The sequence below is a fragment of the Camelina sativa genome, chromosome 14 (assembly GCF_030686135.1).
Source record: "Camelina sativa cultivar CO46 ecotype springtype chromosome 14, ASM3068613v1".
Lineage (NCBI taxonomy): Eukaryota > Viridiplantae > Streptophyta > Magnoliopsida > Brassicales > Brassicaceae > Camelina > Camelina sativa.
This window is the reverse complement of record NC_141893.1, coordinates 26,586,260-26,609,717: the sequence shown is the minus strand read 5'-3', so window position 1 is coordinate 26,609,717 and position 23,458 is coordinate 26,586,260. Positions and strand designations below refer to the sequence as shown.

At 36.0% G+C, this 23,458-nt stretch overlaps 1 protein-coding gene, 1 non-coding gene and 2 pseudogenes across 2 annotated transcripts; 1 reads left to right on the top strand and 3 right to left on the bottom strand.

The window, feature by feature from the left end:
- Positions 1-3,123: 3,123 nt before the first annotated feature.
- Positions 3,124-3,230, bottom strand: LOC147928665 (small nucleolar RNA R71). Its single transcript, XR_015581059.1, has one exon. It is a non-coding gene; the product is annotated as a small nucleolar RNA R71 (small nucleolar RNA).
- Positions 3,231-15,728: 12,498 nt separating this feature from the next.
- Positions 15,729-16,900, top strand: LOC104743901 (F-box protein At1g47340-like; annotated as a pseudogene).
- A 1,684-nt stretch (positions 16,901-18,584) lies between these two features.
- On the bottom strand, positions 18,585-19,005 carry LOC104743900 (defensin-like protein 289; annotated as a pseudogene).
- Positions 19,006-21,535: 2,530 nt separating this feature from the next.
- LOC104742248 (defensin-like protein 289) lies at positions 21,536-22,107 on the bottom strand. Its single transcript, XM_010463232.3, has 2 exons — positions 21,994-22,107; positions 21,536-21,899 (listed from the first exon to the last, which is right to left on the bottom strand). Exons 1-2 carry the CDS (start codon positions 22,043-22,045, stop codon positions 21,640-21,642), a joined length of 312 nt encoding a protein of 103 aa, XP_010461534.1. The 5' UTR covers positions 22,046-22,107; the 3' UTR covers positions 21,536-21,639.
- Positions 22,108-23,458: the final 1,351 nt, after the last annotated feature.

Below are 23,458 nucleotides of genomic sequence, written 5' to 3'. Positions count from 1 at the left end.
ACCAAAAACATATTTATCTATTGTCCAAGGTCCTAAAAACAAGGTTCATAGAAGATTTGTTTCATCTTGCTACAATAAAGTATTATCACATGGAGAAAAAAGTGAAAGAAAGTGGCTAGTCTATTCAAAAGAATTAGAAAGGTAATCGGAAAATTCAATTAGCAAAGGGAGGTTTTTCGGATTGGACTCATATATTTGTTAGATTACATGAGCATGAAAATAGTAAAGAACATATACTTAATATGACATCTTGGGTTGAATTACACTTTAGACTTGAAAAAAGTGAGACAATTGACAAAGTTGCTCTAGAACAGTTTAAGAAAGAAAAAGAATATTGGAAAATGTATTAGATAGAATTATTGAAATTGTAAAATATCTTGCAAAGTATAATTTGGCATTTTTTGTATCAAATGATAAATTATATCAACATAGTAATGGCAATTTTTTAGGATTAGTAGAGATGCTAGCAAAATTTGATTATGTGATGAAAGAGCATGTTTTTCGAATTACAAGTGGAACTATACGTAATTGATGTTCACATATTTTACTCTGTTTTCTCTTAATATATTCACATCTTTTGCATCCTTTGATATCCTTTTTGACCATTATTGCATAGTTTTAGGATTGTTCTTGCATTAGAGTGTAGTTGCATTGCATTTGCATCTTTTCTTGCATAAACAGGTGATTTTGGAGCCTAAGGAGCATGGAAGCAATGTTGAGGAGAAGTGAAGCAATCATGAGGAGAAAGCAAAGGAGTTAAGGCTGGAGAACCAAGGTCCGGAGTCCCACTTGACTGCCCACTCGACCAGACACTCGACCGTGTGCTGAGAGTGACTCGACCGAGTGGAAGGAGCACAAGAAAACCCAACTCGACCGGTCACTCGATCGAGCACCGGGTCGAGTTGGCCAACCGCCTGGCTATTTTGTCTTTTAGCATTTTTACGGCTTCCCCTCCTTTTTCCTATTTAAGGACCTTTTACCCTGCAGCCACAAGAGGGCAGCTTTTTAGATATTCTCAAACCTAGTATTTTACTCTTTTGGGAATTTATGCTTTTTGCACTTTTATTTTCTTAGATCTTGTACCTCTTTTGAAGGAGAAAACACAAGATTCTTCATACTTGTTTATTTCATAACTTTCCAAGTATCAAGAATTCGAGTTTGATTCCTTCTCCAATATTGTAGATCTTTGTTTTATCTTTCTAATCATGCAAGTTTCGTGTTTTTCTGGGTTTATGACTTTGCTGTTCATCATGTGTGATTGTGAGTAGTTTCCTTAGCTCTTAAGGATGGTTTAGGCTGGATGGATGTTGTGGTTATTTGATTTGGTTAAGCTTGATTGTTGTAGATCTATTCTAGGCTAGATGTTCTTAATGCTGATCCTATAACTGAGAGGGTAGGGTTTGATCTCAAGCTTCTTAGCATCACACCAATGTCTAAGGTGCATAGATAAGGCTAGATATAGAGATTATCATTAGGCTTGCTAAGAGATTAGAAGTCTTGTTTGATTCTTGACATATTTCTTAATGCTTGCTTGTATAGATTCTTTACTTTGTGAGAACAAGTCTAGAAATATATGAGCTTGATTGTTTTTGTCATGAGAGTGGATTAACATGTTCTTAGAGATTAGCTCATGTTTATTGAGGTTTGTTGATCAAGTTAGATAACCACAATCTAAGTTCAACCCATGAATCCATCCCTAAGACCTTCCTTGTCTATTGATTTCTTAGTCTAATTCCTGTTGTTTGATCGTTGTTTTATTTACTTTTGTTTTGCTCTGTTTTGTCTGCATTGCTCTGTCTTACGTTTTTGTCCAGCTCGACCCTGCACTCGATCTACACTCGATCGAGTGCTTGCTCGAGTTCATTCCCAGAACTCTTGTTTATGATTTGTGTCTGTCCTGTCTTGTTTCTTATTTCATTCTAGTTGCATTTTTGTTGCATTCATTTAGTTTCCTGTTCATTACTTTCCTTGCATTAGTTCATTACATGCATTACTATAGTTTGATCTCTGTTCTAGTTTCATTATTGTCATAATCATTCTGTTCCATTACATTTAGTATCTTGTCCATTCAGCTTTTACATTCTGCATTTTACATTCTGCAATAGGTTGTTAGTGACAAACACCCTCTATAATTGGCTTAACTTAGACAAGTATTGCACACCCTGATTGCTTGCATTCACTCATTTATGATTGATACCTCTTATACTACAATTGCATAAGGGGAATTGAAACACCCTGCTTTCACCATTGTTCATCATCATATCATTCATTCAAATTCCATTTCACACACACACAATGAAAGATACGAGTTTCAATTTGGCGCCGTTGCACATTTGAGTGTTTATTTGTGACAATTAGGGTCTATATTAGTCTAAGATTAAGTTCCTTTATCCCCTTATTCGCTACTGATCTCAATTCTGCTACTGCTTGTTTGTGATTGAGTTTCAGGTACCAACTTGACTGTCAACTCGACCGCCACTCGACCGAGTGAGTGCTCGAGTTCGTGATCGAGTCAGAAGCCGGATACAAATAGACCTCACCTCCCAGTCGACTCGAGCCGACGCTCGACCGTGTGTCTGTCCGAGTCTGTACTCGAGTCTGTTGATGCAAACAAGATCCAAGGGTCATCACAATCTTCAGAGACTCCTTGATCACATCAACCGACCACCAAGGGACCTGAGACAACAAAGAACAAGAATCAATCAGGAACAAGAACAACAAGTGCTAATGGAGCAACAAGATCAACAAGCTGCAAGGGCAAGGAACATTGGTGCTGGGGATGCACCTAGCACACACAACCAAAGAGCTGGTATTGTGCCTCCTGCAGTTACCAATAATAATTATGAAATCAAGAGTGGATTGATCTCCATGATACAAGCCAACAAATTTCATGGGTTGCCAATGGAGGATCCTCTAGATCACCTTGATGAGTTTGACAGGATATGTGGACTCACAAAAATCAATGAAGTGAGTGAAGATGGCTTCAAGTTAAGGCTATTCCCATTTTCCCTTGGAGACAAAGCTCATCTCTGGGAGAATACTCTTCCTACTGGAGCAATAACCACATGGGATGCATGCAAGAAAGCTTTTCTGGCCAAGTTCTTCTCCAATGCAAGGACTGCTAGGTTGAGGAATGAAATCTCAGGTTTTGCACAGAGAAATAATGAAAGCTTTTGTGAGGCATGGGAGAGATTTAAAGGATTCCAAACTCAGTGTCCCCACCATGGATTCAGCAATGAGTCTTTGCTCAGCAACTTGTACAGAGGAGTTCTACCCAAGATTATAATGCTACTTGATACAGCCTCCAATGGAAACTTTCTCAATAAGAATGTGGAAGAAGGCTGGGAGTTGGTAGAGAATCTTGCTCAATCAGATGGTAATTATAATGAAGATTATGATAGAACCATAAGGATCACCTCCACTGATCAAGAGGACAAATACAAGAAGGATTTAAAGATGGTCAATGAGAAGCTTGACAAGATTCTCCTAAGCCAATCAAAGACCATCAAGTTCATTGGTGAAGAAGAAGCTTCAATCCAAGAAGGAGATAGAGAGTTTTCTGAGTTGTGCTACATGCAAAACCAGGGAGGATTCAAAAGTTACAACCAAGGAGGATTCAAGAATAACAATCTCTCTTATAGGAGTAACAATGTGGCTAACCCACAAGATCAATTCTACCCCCCCCCCCCAACAGCCTCAACAACTTCAACAGCAACAAAACTATATACCCAAGCAACAACAACAGGTGTTCCTGCCCCAATTGTGTCCCCCACCAGGGTTTCAGACTAACCAAGGCCAGGAACAAGACTTAAGAGCTATGATGCAACAACTGTTGATTGGGCAAACCAATGGGAAGATTGAGGCATCAAACAGATTTGCTGAGCTAAACAAGAGGATAGAAGATATTTACAGTGAACTTCATGCCAAGTTTGACACACTAAATTCCAAGATTATGACTATGCAAAATCAACAAGCTTCTGCCCCAAAGCATGACCATCACAATGGCAAAGCTATTGTGCAATCTACTGAATTTGCCAATGCTATCCATCTTCGCAGTGGAAGAGTCTTACCAACACGATTAGGAGCACATCCAAACACTGAGGATAGTGGAATTCAGGAAGGGGAGGGTTTTCAACAAGAAGAGACTCAGAATGAAAACACCGTTGAATTCGACGCACCACTCGACCACACACTCGACCGAGTAAGTGATCGAGTACCCGATCGAGCAGCTTCTCAGGAGAAAATCAAGCCAGTTACCTCCAACGAAAAAGAAGTCCGGTTCATTCCTCCTCCTTACAAACCTCCACTACCTTTCCCAGGAAGATTTAAGAAACAGATGGTTGAAAAATACAAGGCATTGTTTGACAAACAAGTTAGAGAGATTGAGCTTAGGATGCCTCTAATAGATGCCTTTGTGATGATCCCTCCTTACCAAAAATTCTTGAAAGATGTTGTGATGGAAAGGATCAAAGAAGTTCAAGGGATGGTGATTCTCAGCCTTGAGTGTAGTGGCATAATCCAAAAGCAAGTGAACCCTCAAAAGCTAAGAGATCATGGTTCCTTTACTCTACCTTGCTCTATAGGGCCCTTAACCTTCAATAGATGCCTTTGTGATTTGGGAGCCTCAGTAAGCCTAATGCCTCTACCAGTTGTTAATCGCCTAGGGTTTACAAGGTATAAGCCATGCAACATATCCCTGGTCTTAGCTGATAGATCAATAAGATTACCACATGGTGTTTTGGAAGATCTACCAGTTAGAGTTGGAGCAGTGGAAGTCCCAACAGACTTTGTAGTCTTGGAAATGGATGAAGAACCAAAAGATCTTTTGATCTTGGGGAGACCCTTCCTGGCTACAGCAGGAGCAATAATTGATATGAGACAAGGGAAGATTGATCTCAACTTGGGAGAGGACCTCAGAATGACATTTGACATTGTAGAGGCTATGAAGAAACCAACAATTGGAGGACAAGTCTTTTGGGTTGAAGAGTTGGACAAATTATCAGGAGAATTGATGGAAGAGCTAGCAGAACAAGATCACCTTAGAACTGTTTTGACCAAAAGTGGAGAGGAAGGGTTCATCCATAAAGAAACCAAGGCCTATGAAGATATATTGGACTCCTGTAGAGAATCATACCATCCAGAGGTTTTTGAGGGGTTACCAGCATTAAGAGAGGAAGTCTGGTCAGTTCAAACAGCAAATACAGAGAGCTCGACCACCTACTCGAGCATACACTCGACCGAGCACCAAAACCACTTGACCGAGTGCACCACCGAGTCCTCCATAGATGACTGGTCGGAACTAAAAGCACCAAAAGTAGAGCTAAAACCTCTCCCATCTGGGCTAAGGTACGTCTTTTTAGGTGAGAACTCTACTTATCCTGTGATAGTAAATGCTAACTTGAGTAGGGAAGAGCTTGATTTGCTAGTTGTTGAGCTAAGGAAGTTTAGAAAAGCTATTGGTTATACTTTGGATGACATTAAAGGAATTTCACCTAGTCTCTGCATGCATAGAATCCACCTTGAAAATGAATCCTACTCTAGTATTGAACCTCAAAGAAGGCTTAACCCCAACCTAAAGGAAGTAGTCAAAAACGAAATTCTAAAATTGCTTGGAGCTGGTGTGATCTATCCTATTTCCGATAGTACTTGGGTCTCACCAGTCCACTGTGTCCCTAAAAAAGGAAGAATCATTGTAGTAAAGAATGATCATGATGAGTCAATTCCCACTAGAACCATAACAGGACATAGAATGTGCATTGATTATAGGAAGCTTAATTCTGCTACTAGGAAAGATCATTTTCCTCTTCCATTTATTGATCAAATGTTGGAAAGATTAGCCAATCATACTCATTGCTGTTTCTTGGATGGATATTCTGGATTTTTCCAAATTCCTATTCATCCCAATGATCAAGAGAAGACAACATTCGCATGTCCATATGGTACCTTTGCATATAGGAGGATGCCATTTGGATTATGTAATGCTCCAGCTACCTTTCAAAGGTGCATGATGTCAATCTTCTCTGATCTTATTGAAGATGTGGTTGAAGTTTTTATGGATGACTTCTCTGTCTATGGAGATTCCTTTTCTTCTTGTCTTGCTAATCTATGCAGGGTTTTAAAGAGATGTGAGGAGACAAATCTAGTCTTGAATTGGGAAAAGTGTCACTTCATGGTTGAAGAAGGGATAGTTCTTGGTCATAAGATTTCAGAGAAGGGTATTGAAGTTGACAAAGCAAAAATTGAAGTCATGGTTCAACTTCAACCCCCAAAAACAGTCAAGGACATAAGAAGCTTTCTTGGTCATGCTGGGTTTTATAGAAGGTTCATCAAGGATTTCTCAAAAATAGCTAAGCCATTGACAAGGTTGCTTTGTAAGGAGACTGAGTTCAACTTTGATGAAGATTGCTTGAAGGCTTTCAAGGAGATCAAGGCTGCTTTGATATCAGCTCCAATAGTCCAAGCTCCAAACTGGGATCTTCCATTTGAGATTATGTGTGATGCTTCAGACTTTGCAGTAGGAGCAGTTCTGGGACAGAAGAAAGATAAGAAGCTGCATGTTATTCACTATGCAAGTAGGACCTTAGATGAAACTCAAGGAAGATATTCAACAACAGAGAAAGAGCTTCTAGCAGTGGTCTTTGCCTTTGAAAAATTCAGAAGTTACTTAGTAGGGTCCAAGGTAATTGTGTACACTGATCATGCTGTTTTGAGGCACATCTACTCAAAGAAGGACACAAAATCAAGGTTGTTGAGATGGATTTTGCTTCTCCAAGAGTTTGACATGGAAATAGTTGATAAGAAAGGGATAGAGAATGGAGTAGCTGATCATTTGTCCAGAATGAGGATAGAGGAGGAGATTCCAATCGATGATTCAATGCCTGAGGAGAAACTGATGCAAATTGGGACAACTCGGCCTCCAACTCGCCCAACTACTCGAACAAGCACTCGGACGAGTATGTTTGGGCACTCGATCGAGCAGGATGAGATGGAGGAGTGGATGGCACTTGAAAGTGAAGATCTACTTTGGTATGCTGACATAGTCAATTACAAGGTGTGTGAAGAAATCCCAGCAGACATGGACCCTTATAAGAAGAAAAAGCTCCTCAAGGACATCAATGGATACTATTGGGATGAACTTTACTTATACAAAAAGGGATCAGATGGGCTGTTTAGGAGGTGCATAGCAGAAAATAAAGTTGAAGGAGTGTTAGGGCATTGTCATGGTTCTGCTTATGGAGGCCATTTTGCAACTTTCAAGACAGCCCAGAAAGTCCTACAAACTGGTTTATGGTGGCCTACATTATTCAAGGACAATCACAAGTTTATCACAAAGTGTGATGCTTGCCAAAGAATGGGGAATATCACAAGAAGGAATGAGATGCCCCAAAATTCAATTCTTGAAGTTGAGATATTTGATGTGTAGGGAATTGATTTCATGGGACCTTTTAATCCTCCTTCAAATGGGAATGTCTACATATTAGTAGTAGTGGACTATGTCTCCAAGTGGGTAGAGGCTATTGCCAGCCCTACTAATGATCACAAAGTGGTTCTTAAACTTTTTAAGACCATAATCTTCCCAAGGTATGGAATTCCAAGGGCTGTAATTAGTGATGGAGGAACACACTTCATCAACAAGATCTTTGAAGGAATGCTAAGGAAGTATGGAGTTAAGCACAAGGTGTCTACAGCCTATCACCCCCAAACAAGTGGGCAAGTGGAAGTGTCAAACAAACAAATCAAGGTCATTCTATCAAGAATAGTAGGAGCAACAAGAAAGGATTGGTCTAGTAAACTTGATAAAACACTTTGGGCCTATAGAGCAGCTTTCAAGACACCTATAGGAAGAACCCCATTCCAACTTGTCTATGGCAAGTCTTGCCATCTCCCAGTTGAAGTTGAGTACAAAGCCCTATGGGCAATCAAACTTTTGAACTTGGATCTAGAGACAACACAAGCTAAGAGAAGCCTTGAATTGCATGAGCTTGAGGAAATCAGATTGGAAGCTTATGAAAACTCCAAAATCTACAAGGAAATAACTAAAACCTTCCATGATAAGAAGATTCTCATCAAAGACCTAAAGGCTGGAGACCAATCTTTGCTTTACAATTCAAGACTCAAGTTATTCTCTGGGAAGTTGAAAAGTAGATGGGGAGGTCCTTTTGAAATAAAGGAGATCCTACCATTTGGAGCTGTCAAATTTCTCAACAAGGATGGTAGTGAGTTCGCAGTCAATGGTCAGAGAGTTAAGAAGTATTTGGGAGAAAAGGAACACCTGAGAAGTGCACAATGCTTCTCCAGGATGCTCCTCAAGCCTGAAAAGCCATCAAAAGTCAAGCTTAGTGACTCTAAACAAGCTCACTAGGGAGGAAATCCCTAAGGTATCTCTGTTTATATTGCTTAGGATATTTTTTGGTATTTTGATTTGTGTTTTGATGTTTTCATGGTCAGGGAAGCAAGGGAGTTTAATTAGAAGAAGGAAAGGAGACTCGCAGTCCAACTCGACCCCCCCCCACTCGACCATGCACTCGACCGAGTGCCAGTCGATTCCCATCGTCGAGTTGCCTCCATCTCCCCCTCAAATTCACCAACCAGACCTCAACTACACTTATGAGAGCATGAATGAGGATGTGGACAGCTTCTTCCAGAATCCATGAGGTACCACTATCACCTTCCTTGTAAATATCATTGCATTTGATGTTGTGTTTTGTTTTTAGTCTTGAATCCTCTAACAAATTTCTTTCACACAGAGGATTGTGTGATTTAAGTTTGGGGGAGGGTTTGAGATAGCATTTGATGTTGTGTTTTTTTTTTCTTATTTCAAATTTTTAGCATCATCATGTTAGTATTTGTATAGCATCTAAGGCATAGAAAACCCCTAAAAATTTGAAAATTTTTGCAAAAATCTTTATAAAAAGAGTGTTCATGTAGTTTTCATTGCATAATAGCATCTTGTTTAGCATGTTTCATGTAGGACTGTTAATTATTTGCATTAGGGATCTATGATGAGTTTTGCCTTGTTAGCTTGTTTAATTCACTAAACTAGGATCACTGCCCAAGTTAATAGTACTTTGATGCTAGTTGAGTAGTTAGAAGCATAAGATTGAACCAAGCCTTGAATTCCTGCATTGCATGTGGTCTAAATTGAAACATGTTGTGATTTGATGTCAGTTCCTATTTATATGAACCTAATATTGACTTGTAATTATCAGTTTGTGCATTGCTTTAAACTCATGGATACCATATACATATTTGGATCATCTTTCTCCTTTTTACCACTCTTGTTGATCCAAGTAGCTGATTGAATCATTAAAATCAGTTTCCAATACCCTTAACCAACCCTTCTTTCAAGCCATGTTTATTCTTGAGTGTGTAAGGCCTATTTTGGGATTGAGCTTGGTAGAAAGTGTTAGGTTTGAACTGACAAGAATAATGCCTTGTGTAGTTCTAGTTTGCATTTTCCAAACTAGATAGGACTAGGTGATTTCATTGTTGAGTTTGGGACTTGGTTGTTTTGAAAAAGAAAGAAAAAAAAAAGAGAAACAGAGAAAGAAAAGGTTAGAGTCTTTAGGAGGGGAATGTGTTTAAGTAAATTTAAGCTCTAGTGAAAGAATGGGAAGTATGAGATTGTTAAAGATGGTTCTAATTAAAGAAAAAGAAAGAAAGAAAAGAAGAGTCTAGCAAAAAGCTTTTATGTCTTAAGAACTGAGAAGAAAAAGGAACCATAACAAATAAGAAAGAAACTCCATTCCACTAGTTAATTCAAATAAGATACCTCTCCTAAGGCTTGAAAACAAAAGAGAAAAGGGTATTTGAGAAGAGAAGAAGATAAAGGGTAGAACTAGGATCATTTGGGCTTAGAATGATAGGATCAAACACTTGGGTTACTTTTGGGTAGACAAGTTTTTGTTCTTGTATGTGTCTAAGTGTTCTTACCTTTAGCATTCTTCTAAAGCTCAATCCATTTTTTATGAAAGAACCTTGATATTGATAAGCCCCACTCTAAACAGAGACCATCATTGTCTCTAAACCTTTATTTCCAATCCAAATGAGTTTAAAACATTGCATAAGATTGATTCATATTCTTGATTAAATCAATGTTAAAGGAAATGGTTGATTTGAATGCATGTGGACATCTAAGGCTCAAATCAGTAAAGGTTATTGTAGGTTTGTCTAAAGTCTTTGAGTACAGCTCATTCAACTTGCATCATAGTACTAGTAACTTGGACATTGATTCTAACTGGTTTATTTGCAAGCTTTAGGAGCTGAGATCCCACTTTCAACCCTCACCTACCTTCTTATGTCTTGTTTATTTGCTTGAGGGCAAGCAAAGACTAAGTTTGGGGGTGTTGATGTTCACATATTTTACCCTGTTTTTCCTTAATATATTCACATCTTTTGCATCCTTTGCTATCTTTTTTGACCATTATTGCATAGTTTTAGAATTGTTCTTGCATTAGAGTGTAGTTGCATTGCATTTTCATATTTTCTTGCATAAACAGGTGATTTTGGAGCCTAAGGAGCATGGAAGCAATGCTGAGGAGAAGTGAAGCAATCATGAGGAGAAAGCAAAGGAGTTAAGGCTGGAGAACCAAGGTCCGGAGTCCCACTCGACTGCCCACTCGACCAGACACTCGACCGTGTGCTGAAAGTGACTCGACCGAGTGGAAGGAGCACAAGAAAACCCAACTTGACCGGTCACTCGACCGAGCACCGGGTCGAGTTGGCCGAGCCGCCTGGCTATTTTGTCTTTTAGCATTTTTAGGGCTTCCCCTCCTTTTTCCTATTTAAGGACCTTGTACCCCGCAGCCACAAGAGGGCAGCTTTTTAGATATTCTCAAACTTAGTATTTTACCCTTTTGGGAATTTATGCTTTTTGCACTTTTATTTTCTTAGATCTTGTACCTCTTTTGAAGGAGAAAACACAAGATTCTTCATACTTGTTTGTTTCATAACTTTCAAAGTATCAAGAATTCGAGTATGATTCATTCTCCAATATTGTAGATCTTTGTTTTATCTTTCTAATCATGCAAGTTTCGTGTTTTTCTGGGTTTATGACTTTGCTGTTCATCATGTGTGATTGTGAGTAGTTTCCTTAGCTCTTAGGGATGGTTTAGGCTGGATGGATGTTGTGGTTATTTGATTTGGTTAAGCTTGATTGTTGTAGATCTATTCTAGGCTAGATGTTCTTAATGTTGATCCTATAACTGAGAAGGTAGGGTTTGATCTCAAGCTTCTTAGCATCACACCAATGTCTAAGGTGCATAGATAAGGCTAGATCTAGAGATTATCATTAGGCTTGCTAAGAGATTAGAAGTCTTGTTTGATTCTTGACATATTTCTTAATGCTTGCTTGTATAGATTCTTTACTTTGTGAGAACAAGTCTAGAAATATATGAGCTTGATTGTTTTTGTCATGAGAGTGGATTAACATGTTCTTAGAGATTAATGTCTAGAGATTAGCTCATGTTTATTGAGGTTTGTTGATCAAGTTAGATAACCACAATCTAAGTTCAGCCCATGAATCCATCCCTAAGACCTTCCTTGTCTATTGATTTCTTAGTCTAAATCATGTTGTTTGATCGTTGTTTGATTTACTTTTGTTTTGCTCTGTTTTACGTTTTTGTCCAGCTCGACCCTGCACTCGATCTACACTCGATCGAGTGCTTGCTCGAGTTCATTCCCAGAACTCTTGTTTATGATTTGTGTTTGTCCTGTCTTGTTTCTTATTTCATTCTAGTTGCATTTCTGTTGCATTCATTTAGTTTCCTGTTCATTACTTTCCTTGCATTAGTTCATTACATGCATTACTATAGTTTGATCTCTGTTCTAGTTTCATTATTGCCATAATCATTTTGTTCCATTACATTTAGTATCTTGTCCATTCAGCTTTTACATTCTGCATTTTACATTCTGCAATAGGTTGTTAGTGACAAACACCCTCTATAATTGGCTTAACTTAGACAAGTATTGCACACCCTGATTGCTTGCATTCACTCATTTAGGATTGATACCTCTTATACTACAATTGCATAAGGGGAATTGAAACACCCTGCTTTCACCATTGTTCATCATCATATCATTCATTCAAATTCCATTTCACACACACACAATGAAAGATACGAGTTTCAGTAATCATTACCTTAGTCATAGTATTCAAAATGAATTGATTGTTTTGATTGCTTCAAGAATTAAAACAAAAATTATTATGAGAGTGAAAGACGCAAAATATTTTTCTATAATTTTGGATTGCACTCCCGATGCTAGCCATCAAGAGCAAATGTCAATAATTCTAAGAGACGCACAATTTTCCTCAAATTCTTTTAAAGTAGAAGAGTATTTTGTTGGATTTTTGAAAGTAGATGACACTACTGGACATGGACTTTTTGAAGTGTTAAAAGATGTTTTACAATCTTTAGGTCCATATATAGATAATGTAAGAGGTCAAGGGTATGATAATGGATCTAACATGAAAGGAAGGAAACAAGGTATACAAAAAAGGCTTTTGGATATAAATCCTAGAACTTTTTATATATCATGTGCTTGTCATAGTCTTAATTTGGTTTTGTGTGATATTGGAAATAATTCTGTGAAGGTAAAATATTTTTTTGGAGTACTGCAACGCTTATATTCTTTGTTTGCTAATTCAGTAAAGAGGTGGGATATTTTGAAAAAGAATGTGAAAGGGTTAACGCTTAAGCAATTATCAACAATACGATGGGAAAGTCATGTTGAAAGTATTAAAGCAATAAGATTTCAAATTGTAGATGTAAAAGAAGTTTTACTTGAAGTGACAAAAAGTGATAATGACCCAATGATTCAAAGTGAATCTAAATCTTTAGCAATGAATGAGCTTAGTAGTTTTAAATTTTTGTTATCAACTATTATTTGGTTTGACATATTGCATGTGGTGAATATTGTTAGTAAAAAGTTACAATCAAAAGATATGCAAATTGATGTTGCAACAAAAGAGGCAAGTGGATTAATTTCTTATTTTAAAAAATATAGAGAAAGTGTATTTATTGATGCTATGACAAAAGCTAAGGAAATTGCTAATGTAGTTGGTATTGAACCTATATTTATTCAAAGAAGAGTTATCCATAGAAAAAAGACAATATGATAAATTTATTGGTAATGAGACAGTATTATCAGTAGAAGAAACATTTAGAATTCAATATTTTTTTGTACATCATAGATCATGCTATTAGTTCATTTTTGATAAGAGGTTTGAGCAATATCAATCGTATGAACATATATTTGGTTTTTTGTTTGATTCTACTAGATTGAAATTGTGTGATGATGTGATTATGATGTCTCATTGTAGTTTTTTAGAAAATAGTTTGAAAAATGATGATATACTAGACATTAATGGAGATGAACTTTTTCTTGAGCTAAAATTTATTAAGGAGCTTTTGCCAAATAAAAATATGGGAGAAAATGATGTATTCAATTATATTATATCAATTGATAGTTTTCCATATACTACAATTGCATATAAGATTTTACTAACAGTTCCAGTTACTGTTGCTTCTGCAGAAAGGAGTTTCTCTAAACTCAAGTTGTTGAAGTCATATTTGAGGACATCCATGTTGCAAGAGAGATTGAACGGACTAGCTTTGATGGCAATCGAGAATGATTTTTGGATGAACTAGATGTAGAAAGTTTAATTGATGAGTTTGCTTCGAATCATATAAACAGGATGTCATTATTCACTTAATGTATTTTACTTCCTTTTTTGTTTTTTGACATAATTTACTTTCTTTCTCCGATTACTTAGTAAAAAATAGGGCTTTTTGTGATTGCACCGGGTCACTCTGTTGATTGAGTCGACGCTGCTAAAGATCACATGAAGTGTAATAGACTTATGGACTAGTAATACCTACACTAGAAAGTGTAAAACCTGTGAAACAGAAGTGGATCTGTAGGAGAAATAAAGTACGTATAGTAGTACAATGATTCTCAGAAAATACTTATGAGAGATGTATTCTCTTTGGTGGAAGCAACTATTTTAGATCCCTTATGAGTTTGACAATAAGAGCAAGACTTGATTCAGTCTAGTTAGAAGGTTTTCAAACTCTTAGAAGTGTCTTTTAAAGTGAATATATTGCTAGAAGCACAAGTCCATAACAAACCCAAGCCATATACGTCCATAAGAACCTGTAGCAACCAATCCCAGCAAGAAAAAGACAAAAAACAACAACAAACAAGCAAGAACAAGGAATCAAAGGCTTAGATTAGTCATGGTCATGCACTCACCTCTTTGCAGGAAGTTTCTGAACCACAACAACGAATCCAACCCTCCTAGCAAGCCTCTAACTCCCTCCTAGTCTTGGATCTCTCAAGAAACAGCAAGGAATCTCACAAATCTCTCTCTCAAAGCTCAAGAACAAGGTTTTCTCCCTTTCTCTCCCAAAAACGTTAAACGGCGACAAAGACAAATGCCAAAAACCCTTCTTCTCGTCGACAAACACTTAAGTAACCCGGTTCCATGGTTTCCCAAAACCAAACCGAACCAAATCGACGATTACATCAATCTGGTCGATCGAAACCCTCCCCCAAAATGCACAGTTTTAGTTTGCGGGTGTTACAACCACTAAGAGAACCCAGATCCAATGGTGAAGGACAACCTTGCATAGGAGAAGAAAAGAGTATCAGGAGGACAAAAACAAGAAGTTATAAAGGAGGAACTAGTCCTCTCCGGCGCTGGAATGGCATGTTGGAGAGGCAAATGAAGTAGATCTGCTTTTGAACTTAGAGAGAAGACGGAGAGTTTAGAGAGAGAAACTAGTTTTGGGGAGCGTGTTTAGAGAGAGAAACCAGTATGCCGTTTTCTTACAACAAGTACATTTAATTATAAGATTTTATGGATGACTAATGTATTAGCGTAAGCAAATCAATTGCGATATAACACAAAAATATATTGAGAGGAAAACAATATCGATTTCAGAAACTTGCTTAACAATATGAGGATAAAAGCACGTAAAATATAATTTATGAACAAAGATGCATGAGACTATAAAGTGCAAAAAAAAAAGGTCATAATTAAATAGATATATACATACAATTCGTGAAATTTTAAAATTTCTTGTTTTTTTCAGATCTCTACCATTTTTTTCTTTTTTTATTAATTAAATACCCTCTTATGCGTGTGCGATGGAATGGAAGTAGTCTTAGAGCATTTACAGCGGGGAGAGCTATTGTTAGAGCATTGCCATGTGTATATGTAGTATCTCATGAAGTTCTCAAAAGTTCATATCTGATAATCGATTCTCACTTTTCACTACGTCTCTCTCCTACTTTCATTATTTTTTTATTGGTGAGAACTATTATCAGAACCCACCACTGCATATGTCCTTAAGAAGTATTGGAAGGATTTCTTGGTGGTATAAAAATTGAGATTAAAACTTGACAGATTTCTAAAATATATTTTTATTAAAAACAATTATGTACTTTATTTCTAAAAGTATTTGCAGTGACGCCCGTAAGGTGTTTTGACAGATTGTTTGTTTCAGAATTTTACGCTTACTAAGTTATGATTTTTGGTTATTGTCTCTCCTTTAATGGTAGCTACGTTTCCCTTAGTTCTAAATATACGTTTTACCATATCTCTCTTTCTGTGGTACGACTTAGTTCAAGTTAATGGTAGCTAGGGTTTTTCTAGTTCTTAATATAAGTTTGTAACATATTTCTCTTCTTTCTATATGTTCCATCATCAGCAAAACAAATCAATCATGGTTTCAGATTCCATCCCGACAGAACTCATCCTCGAGATATTGTTGAGATTGCCAGCAAAGTCAATCACAAGGTTCCATTGCGTGTCGAAGCAATGGGCATCAATGCTTCGTTGTCCATCTTTCACAGAGTTGTTCCTGACCAGGTCCTTGGTTCAGCCGCGTCTCTTATTTGCCCTCGAACAAAATAATATGTGGAGCTTCTTCTCGTTGCCTCAACATCATAGTCGTCCCTATGAGAAGTCATCTTCTCCTCTTGTGGTAGCTGCCAACTTTCATATGAAATTCCCTCCAGGAAATATGAAGATCTATCCTAGTCGTGACCGGCAATTTTCATGTGGCTACGCCTCTGGTTTGACCTATTTCTATGGTATGTGGATCAAACCGACAGATTCCTATGGAGTGCCTGTCATATGTAACCCAATAACAGGAAGATATGCGGCCTTACCTTATCTGCAAAGGTATAGAAAGGCATTTAGCTTTTTTGGGTTTGATCCGATTGACAAGCAATTCAAGGTATTGTTCATGGCTTATCCTTCTGGTCCTGATGATCATCAAAGTCTGACATTAGGAACCGAAGAAATGAAGTGGAAAAGGATAAAATGTCCCATAATACATGAGATTGCGAGTGAAGGGATATGCATCAATGGGGTTTTGTATTACGTAGGTGACACGTCTGATTTTGACTTAGGTGACACATCTGAGAAGATGCCTGATTTAGTGATAGTTTGCTTTGATGTTAGGTCTGAGACATTCAAGTTTATTTACCAGGAAAAATTTTGTCAACTGATCAAATATAAAGGCAAATTAGGTGTGATTTATTATGACAGTTATGATGATAATGCCATTGAGTTGCGGTTGTGGGTTCTAGGAGATGTAGAGAAACAGGAATGGTCAAAATATGCCTACAATCTGAAGGGTGATAATTTCACATTTCATAATGTTTTCGTCGTTGGAGCGACTGCTATAGGTGAAGTTGTTTTGTCGATGGGCAGTTTTACATCTGGACGACCATTTTATGTTTTCTACTTCAATCCAGAGAGGAAAACTTTCCGACCTTATGAAATCCAAGGTTTTGGAGAACGTTACAATCATAGTAAAGTCTATGTCTTTGTGACCATGTTGATGATCTTAATGTTAACGATCCAAATCTACTCAAGTCAAGCATCTAAGCTCCATAGTGGGAGACATCGTAAGAAGAATCAGGAGCAAAACTAATGGAGAAGATAATAGAGACTATCATCGGAGTTAGGTTAAAGGAATGGGTATGTTATTTTGTGTTTATGCTCTTGAGTAATGTACCATTTTATAAACTATATTTTAATAAATCATGCGTCTAAAATTTCATTTCTTGTAGTTTTCTTAACCAGTTATGTCCTCCATGAGGTTTTATATATTGATTAGATAAGTAATTAAATCAGTTATTCTTTAGTTCTTTTATGTAGGAGTGGGCATTTAAACCAAACCGAACCAAACTAAACCAAACTAACCAAACTCAAATCGATCTAAACCAAACCCAATCCTACACTCCAATCTAAAACCGAACAAATAACCCAATGTACTTTTTAAATTAATTAATAATATTATTAAAATTATAAATATGTGATCTTATCTATTACCACTTTGCATATGGTTTCAATTTTATTTTATTTTAACTTTTCTGATAAAATTAACTAAATATAAATATATATTTAATTATATATAATATTAGGTACTAATTTTAATTTTCTATATTTTTAATTTATTTGATTAATTAACTATTACAAAACCATAATCAATATAATTTTGTTATATTAATTAATTTTTAAACCGAATTAAAACTAAACCAAACTAAAACCAAACCAAACTGAACCAAACAAAACATAAACCGACCCGAACACAAACCAAACCAAACTAATTTTGGTTGAGTTTGGTTAGAATTTTATCAAAACCAAATAAACCGAACTCAAACCGAACCCGAACTTAAACCGTTTTACTCAGATATCATAAAATTTGGGTGGGCTCTTCATGTTTTAGAGCCGCAGAGTGGATAGAATCGGAAGGTTTTCTCTTTTGCTACTTGAATCTGATTGATTTGTTGTAAGAATCGAATCTGGTGTGGCCATGTCCATATGATATGTTTGGTTCGGAGTAGCGGAACCCGATGATGACTGCATGATCGGGGTTATTACGTTTGGTAGATTCTCCTAAGAAACATGCATGCATGTTGACACTTATCCGGTTGTAGATGTTCACATATATACTTATTGGTTTCGTCAATGATCTCTTCCTGAAAGATCAGAGCAAAAACGTTTAGCCCAACCAATGCCTAATGCTTAAAGAGGATTTTAGTTACATGAAGAAGCGAGACTGCAATTAAGTCATAAAGTAGAAAATAGAGTTCATCTTCCTGATTTGAAAGCTTCAGCCAATCCTCACAGGCTCACACGAATAGGGGTCCACGACTGCTAAACGAAAAGGCTGAAGAGGTTGTATAGAGAACCAAAAGGAGAAACATCGACCCTGAGCTTCCATAGGAGTCGCTGAAAATTCCAAGTGTATACAGGTGAGGCTTTCGTTACATAGCACGTTCCATATGGCCTCCAAACTCCAGTTGAAAGATTTAGTTTAGAGCGCAAAAGTTGAGCTAATTATCATGTAATAATATTACACTTATGCTTTAAATAAAAAATTAGTTTTTTTTTTTTGGATCTTCTGTCCACGTTATTTGGGTGTTCGAATGTAGTTCATAATCATATATCAATCGACTCAATACATAATTTTTTTTTTTTTTATGGGTTCTTGTATTGTAATCTTTTGGGATTGACCCTTTGCATCCATCTGAAGAAAAGATGCGTTATGACTCTTTGGTTTTTCTTAAACAAAGATACAAGTACATCCTCCATTACTAAGGCAAGCATAATAATAATCTTATTAGGGGCATTAATTAGAATGATCAGGAAAATCACGATCCGTCTTGCATCGTATCGCCTTGGTCGGGTCAATCTCGACTTTTAGGCGTGTACAATTGCACTATGAGAAAATACAGTCCGCATATTCATCTGAACATCGCAACCTACATTCTTCGTCTGTTATGCATGATGTATTGGTTTGAATTCCAAAGATATTCACCAACAACGTTAACGTGCCTATTAATTGCAAACACAAATACCATATTTTATTTGGTCTTTTAGATCGATTAATCAAGTATGTAACAAATATATGTATATTTATATAGAAGCTAACATGAGAGATAGAGAACACAAATGATGAAGACTGTTGTTTTCGATGCTGCCATGTTCATGAACTTTTTTGATATGAGGATGAGTTTCTGATTTTGAGTTTATAAAGAAGTTTTTGATATCTTTACATGGTGGTTTAATGCTTAAATAGTATGTCTTGGAGCATGGAAATGGGAGTTTAGTTAATGCATCATAGTATGACTTTGACTACTAGTATGATTTTGAACCTAAATTGTTTTACTATTTAAAAGTAATATTTGATCTAATTCCTTTTTTTCCTAAAACTATATATTATCATTGAAATTAGATTTAATATTGAAGTATATGGTCCACAAAAGTCATCCTTTTAATTTGGAATCATATAATAAAAATAGGAAAATAACTGAAGATATATTATGATGCCCGTTTTCCAGTATTAGTATTAGATTTAATATAAAGTGCAATGTTGTCCAATTAATTATTGATTGTTGTTCATTTCATTATAAGTAATTAGAGAACTAGTGTTAGTCGAATCATGTTATCCTATCTGTTTGTTCTCGTTGCGTAAAACTCTGTAACGTCATGGCTTAGGAAGATTCGGAGGGACATGACGATATAGTATTAAGGGAGGTATTTTTCTTTTAGACTTATATGTCTAAGAGTGTACCTCGTAGATGACATGAATTCTTAGAGGCCTAAATAAATGAAATGATAGCATTGCTTCTTAGATCACCGAGCATATTTGTTAAGGCGTGAAGAATGATTTTGGGACTAATAAGTGGTGGATTTAATCATACTGATCATGGGTGGTGTGGTCAGTCTATTAGTCCTTGGCCGTAGCGGTCATGGATTTTGTGGTCGGTGTGGTTGCTTGTGGTGGTACTGGTCACAGGGGTTGAGGCTGGTCGTACCGGTCTTGGGGTCTGTACTTGCACTCATCTTGGTAGTCTAAGTAGTTTCCCATGAGGATCTCAAGTCTCTCTTCTTCACTTGTGTAGTAGCATTATATTAATTGGTCTTGAACATTTTGGTATGGAAGGCAGACAGAAAAGCAGTTTCGAGTATAGGAGTTCTTTGGTGATGACTTGGGGGTTGGGGGCCTTGGGGCTGACTGCAAAATCAACCAAAAGCAATCTGCAAAATGCACTTTCATACCCAACTAAATGTTTGATTTACATCGTTTAGGTCAAATTTGAAAACGGCTAACGGAGTTACAGTTTAGGTGATAATATGAATTTTGTGTTGATTCTTTTTTTTTTTTTTATAATTGTATCGATGTTTGGGTATGAAAGAACTTTTTACAAATTGTTAGGATCAATTTTGACCATTTTCCTGAAGAGAACCATCATCGTTGGCTTGGAAGGCTAAGGGTTTCAGTTGACGTTGATTGATCATTTTTATATTTTTAAGTGTCGGAACTCCCAAATAAAATAAGATGAGACGAAATCAAAATTTCGACACATAACATCTCTATGTTGGCCACAATAGATCGAAAAACCCAGACTTTTCACTACTAGTTTTACCTAAGAACAAGAATTGAATTCCATAAAGTATGTTAAATAAACGAAAGTTCACAACAAAGCCTTACAACGACTTTGTCACTCAACTCAAAAATTAGAAAATCAGCAAAATAGAGAGCTAATTTAGTTTTTTTTTTGGAGACAATCGATCACTTGTTTTACAATCTTTGAAGAATACAAAGGGTAAAATACACGACCCACAACTCAGACCAAGCAACATCCATCTACAAAGGAGTCATGTTTATCGATGTAGAGAGGAAAATTTAAGTCGTACACAAAGCTCAAGTTTTACTCCCAAACAGTTTCATTCTCTGGTAAAATGCCAATTACAAACTATTGGAAAGAGAAATTATTATAGAGAGTAATCAGTATGACTATGGCAATGAGAGTCTGCTTTTTCCATTGAATTGTATATCAGTAACTGCAAAAGGGATCATATGCCACCAATGAGACTTTCTCAGTATGTGATCCAAGATTACTAGTGTTCTAATAACATAAGTAGGGTGGTCTATTCTTAGTACCAAGACTTCAATATCAATTTTTCGTTTCTTCATGAATCTTAGTATTGTATCTAATCTAAAATGGATCTTCTGGTATGGTTTCAGTTTCAGTCCATTTTCATGTTTATACCAACTATAGTTAGTTAACTAATTACAAAGAAATCTCAAATGTAAATCCACGAAAACCATATTTAAAAATGGTTTGGTACTCGCATTGATTATTTTTTGTTCAGATTGGTTTCTCCGGATTGTAAAAAAAAAATGTGGTTAAATTTAGGATAAATATAACTAAAAATTTCTAGTTAATTTAGTTATTTTGAGTATTTTGGTCTAACAAGAACTAATATCTTCAAGTTTATAATTGTATCTTTGAAACTGGGTTATAAACATCAAAATATAATTAATAATTTAGATATATTATTAAATTTTGGGTAGTCACTCGGTTCTTAGTTTTTGTATAAGTTCGGTTTGGTTTTCAAGTCTAGGAATTTTGTTTGGATCATTATTTTATCGGTTTTGGGTTTTTTTTTGGAGTTGGTTCTGTTTGGTTTTAGATGATAATTGAGTAACGATTATAGAATTCCATATTTATGAATTATAATATTTTATTTATAATAATATTATTTAATGGTGTAAACACCTACACTGTCTAAAATTTTCATATATTATGATTAGGTGTTGCAAGGCTTTCTCAAACAGCAATGCAAGTACATTCTCCAGTAACACAAGCATAATAATAATCTTTAGGGCATGGATGAGTAGAAGGACAATCACTATCCTTCTTGCATCGCTCATTGGTTGGCTCAATCTCGACTGTTAGGGGAGGACAATGGCACTTTCCGTCAATACATTTCGCATCTTCTTCTGAACATTGCACCATGTCACACTCTTTTGTTGTCTTGCATGATATATCATCGGCCTGCACTCCAAAGATATTCGCCAACAATGTACCTATTAATTGCAAACACATACCATATTTAATATTTTATTCTGTTTTATAGATCGACTAATCAAAATATCAGGGATTATATGTAGAGAAGCTAACATGAGAGACAGAGAACAAAAATGATAAAGATTGTTGTTTTCGATGCCGCCATGTCTTTTGTGTGAACGTTTTTTTATATGAGGATGAGTTTATGGTTTAGAATTAAAAAAAAAACGTTTTGATATCTTCACATGGTGGTTTGATGCTTATATATTATATCTTGAAGCATGAAAATGGCAGTTTAGTTAATGCATAGTCTTGACTTTTACAAATAAGATTTTACTCTAATTGATGATGTTTGCTAAGGAAAAAAACTAGGAGGAATTTATGTTCCCATATTTTTTACTATTTAAAAGTAATATTTATTTTTTATTTTTGGTAGGAGGATATAAAAGTAATATTTTTTATAATTCCTTTTTTATTCCTAGATATTTTAAAGTAATATTTTTTTTTTTGTATGAGGATTAAAAGTAATATTGATATAATTCCTTTTTATTCCTAGATCTTTTTAAAAATATTTAAATATGAGATCCACATTAAACATCCTCTTCATTTGGAATATTATGAAAAATACACTAAAACCTTCATAAAATAATAATGGTGGGAATATGGTATTTTCTTTATTACTCCTTCCGTTTTATATTAATTGTCGTTCTAGAGTTAAAATTTTGTGTTATAATAGTTGTCGTTTTAGATTTCCAATTCAAATGTTTGATAAATATTCTAATTTTATCCAACTGTTTTAATGTTTTAACCAATCAAAAAATTAGAAAATATATTTAAAAGGAATAAAACAACAAAATTAATGATTTTCTTAATCTGTGTGAAACAACCTTAAACGACAACTAATAAAAAACAGAGGGAGTAATAGTGATATTATTTTATTTATAAATTTAAATTTAAATTTTAAAAGCATAAAATATTAGTTATAATTAATACTAAACCGGTATATAAATTATTGGGACGTCGACTGATTATTTTTATATTCTTAAGTCTCGCAACATCCAAATAAAGTAAGATGAGAACGAAATCAGAATTTGAGCCATAAAAGGTATCCATCATGAGAATCGAGATGGAAGGCGTATGTGTGACAACTCGGTTTCAGAGAGTTGCAGAAAAGTTTAAAAGAACTGATATGACCACATATATTACCAAAGCGCACTTATCTTTTCAGTCAAAGATCCTGAGAGAACTACACATTTGGTTTGAAACTGTGCGAGTGAAGACAAAACACAGGGAAAAATCATATGACGATTTGTAAGGACGGTAAACAAGTCTCTGAAGCCTACGGACGTAGCAAACTAACTGTCGGATATGGATGGGCACACATGTTTAGTGAGAGAACGTGAGGCCCATTAAGAAAGGTGGGCCCATGGACTGGGATTGGACATGGAGCCCACTAAGAGGTGGCGATCGGAGCGTTAAAAGTGGTATCAGAGCCGAACTCAGACGAGTGTGAAGTCGACTGGGCTCACACCATCGCGGTCTTGGTGCGCAACGAGAACGTTGTGATTTGTTAGTGGGG

Excerpts from the sequence above, each read along its gene's own strand:
- LOC104742248 (XM_010463232.3), bottom strand. The coding sequence starts at position 22,045 with ATGGCGGCATCGAAAACAACAATCTTTATCATTTTTGTTCTCTGTCTC. Across the intron at positions 21,900-21,993 it reads TTTTGTTCTCTGTCTCTCAT|GTACATTGTTGGCGAATATC; the intron begins GTTAGCTTCTCT and ends TGCAATTAATAG.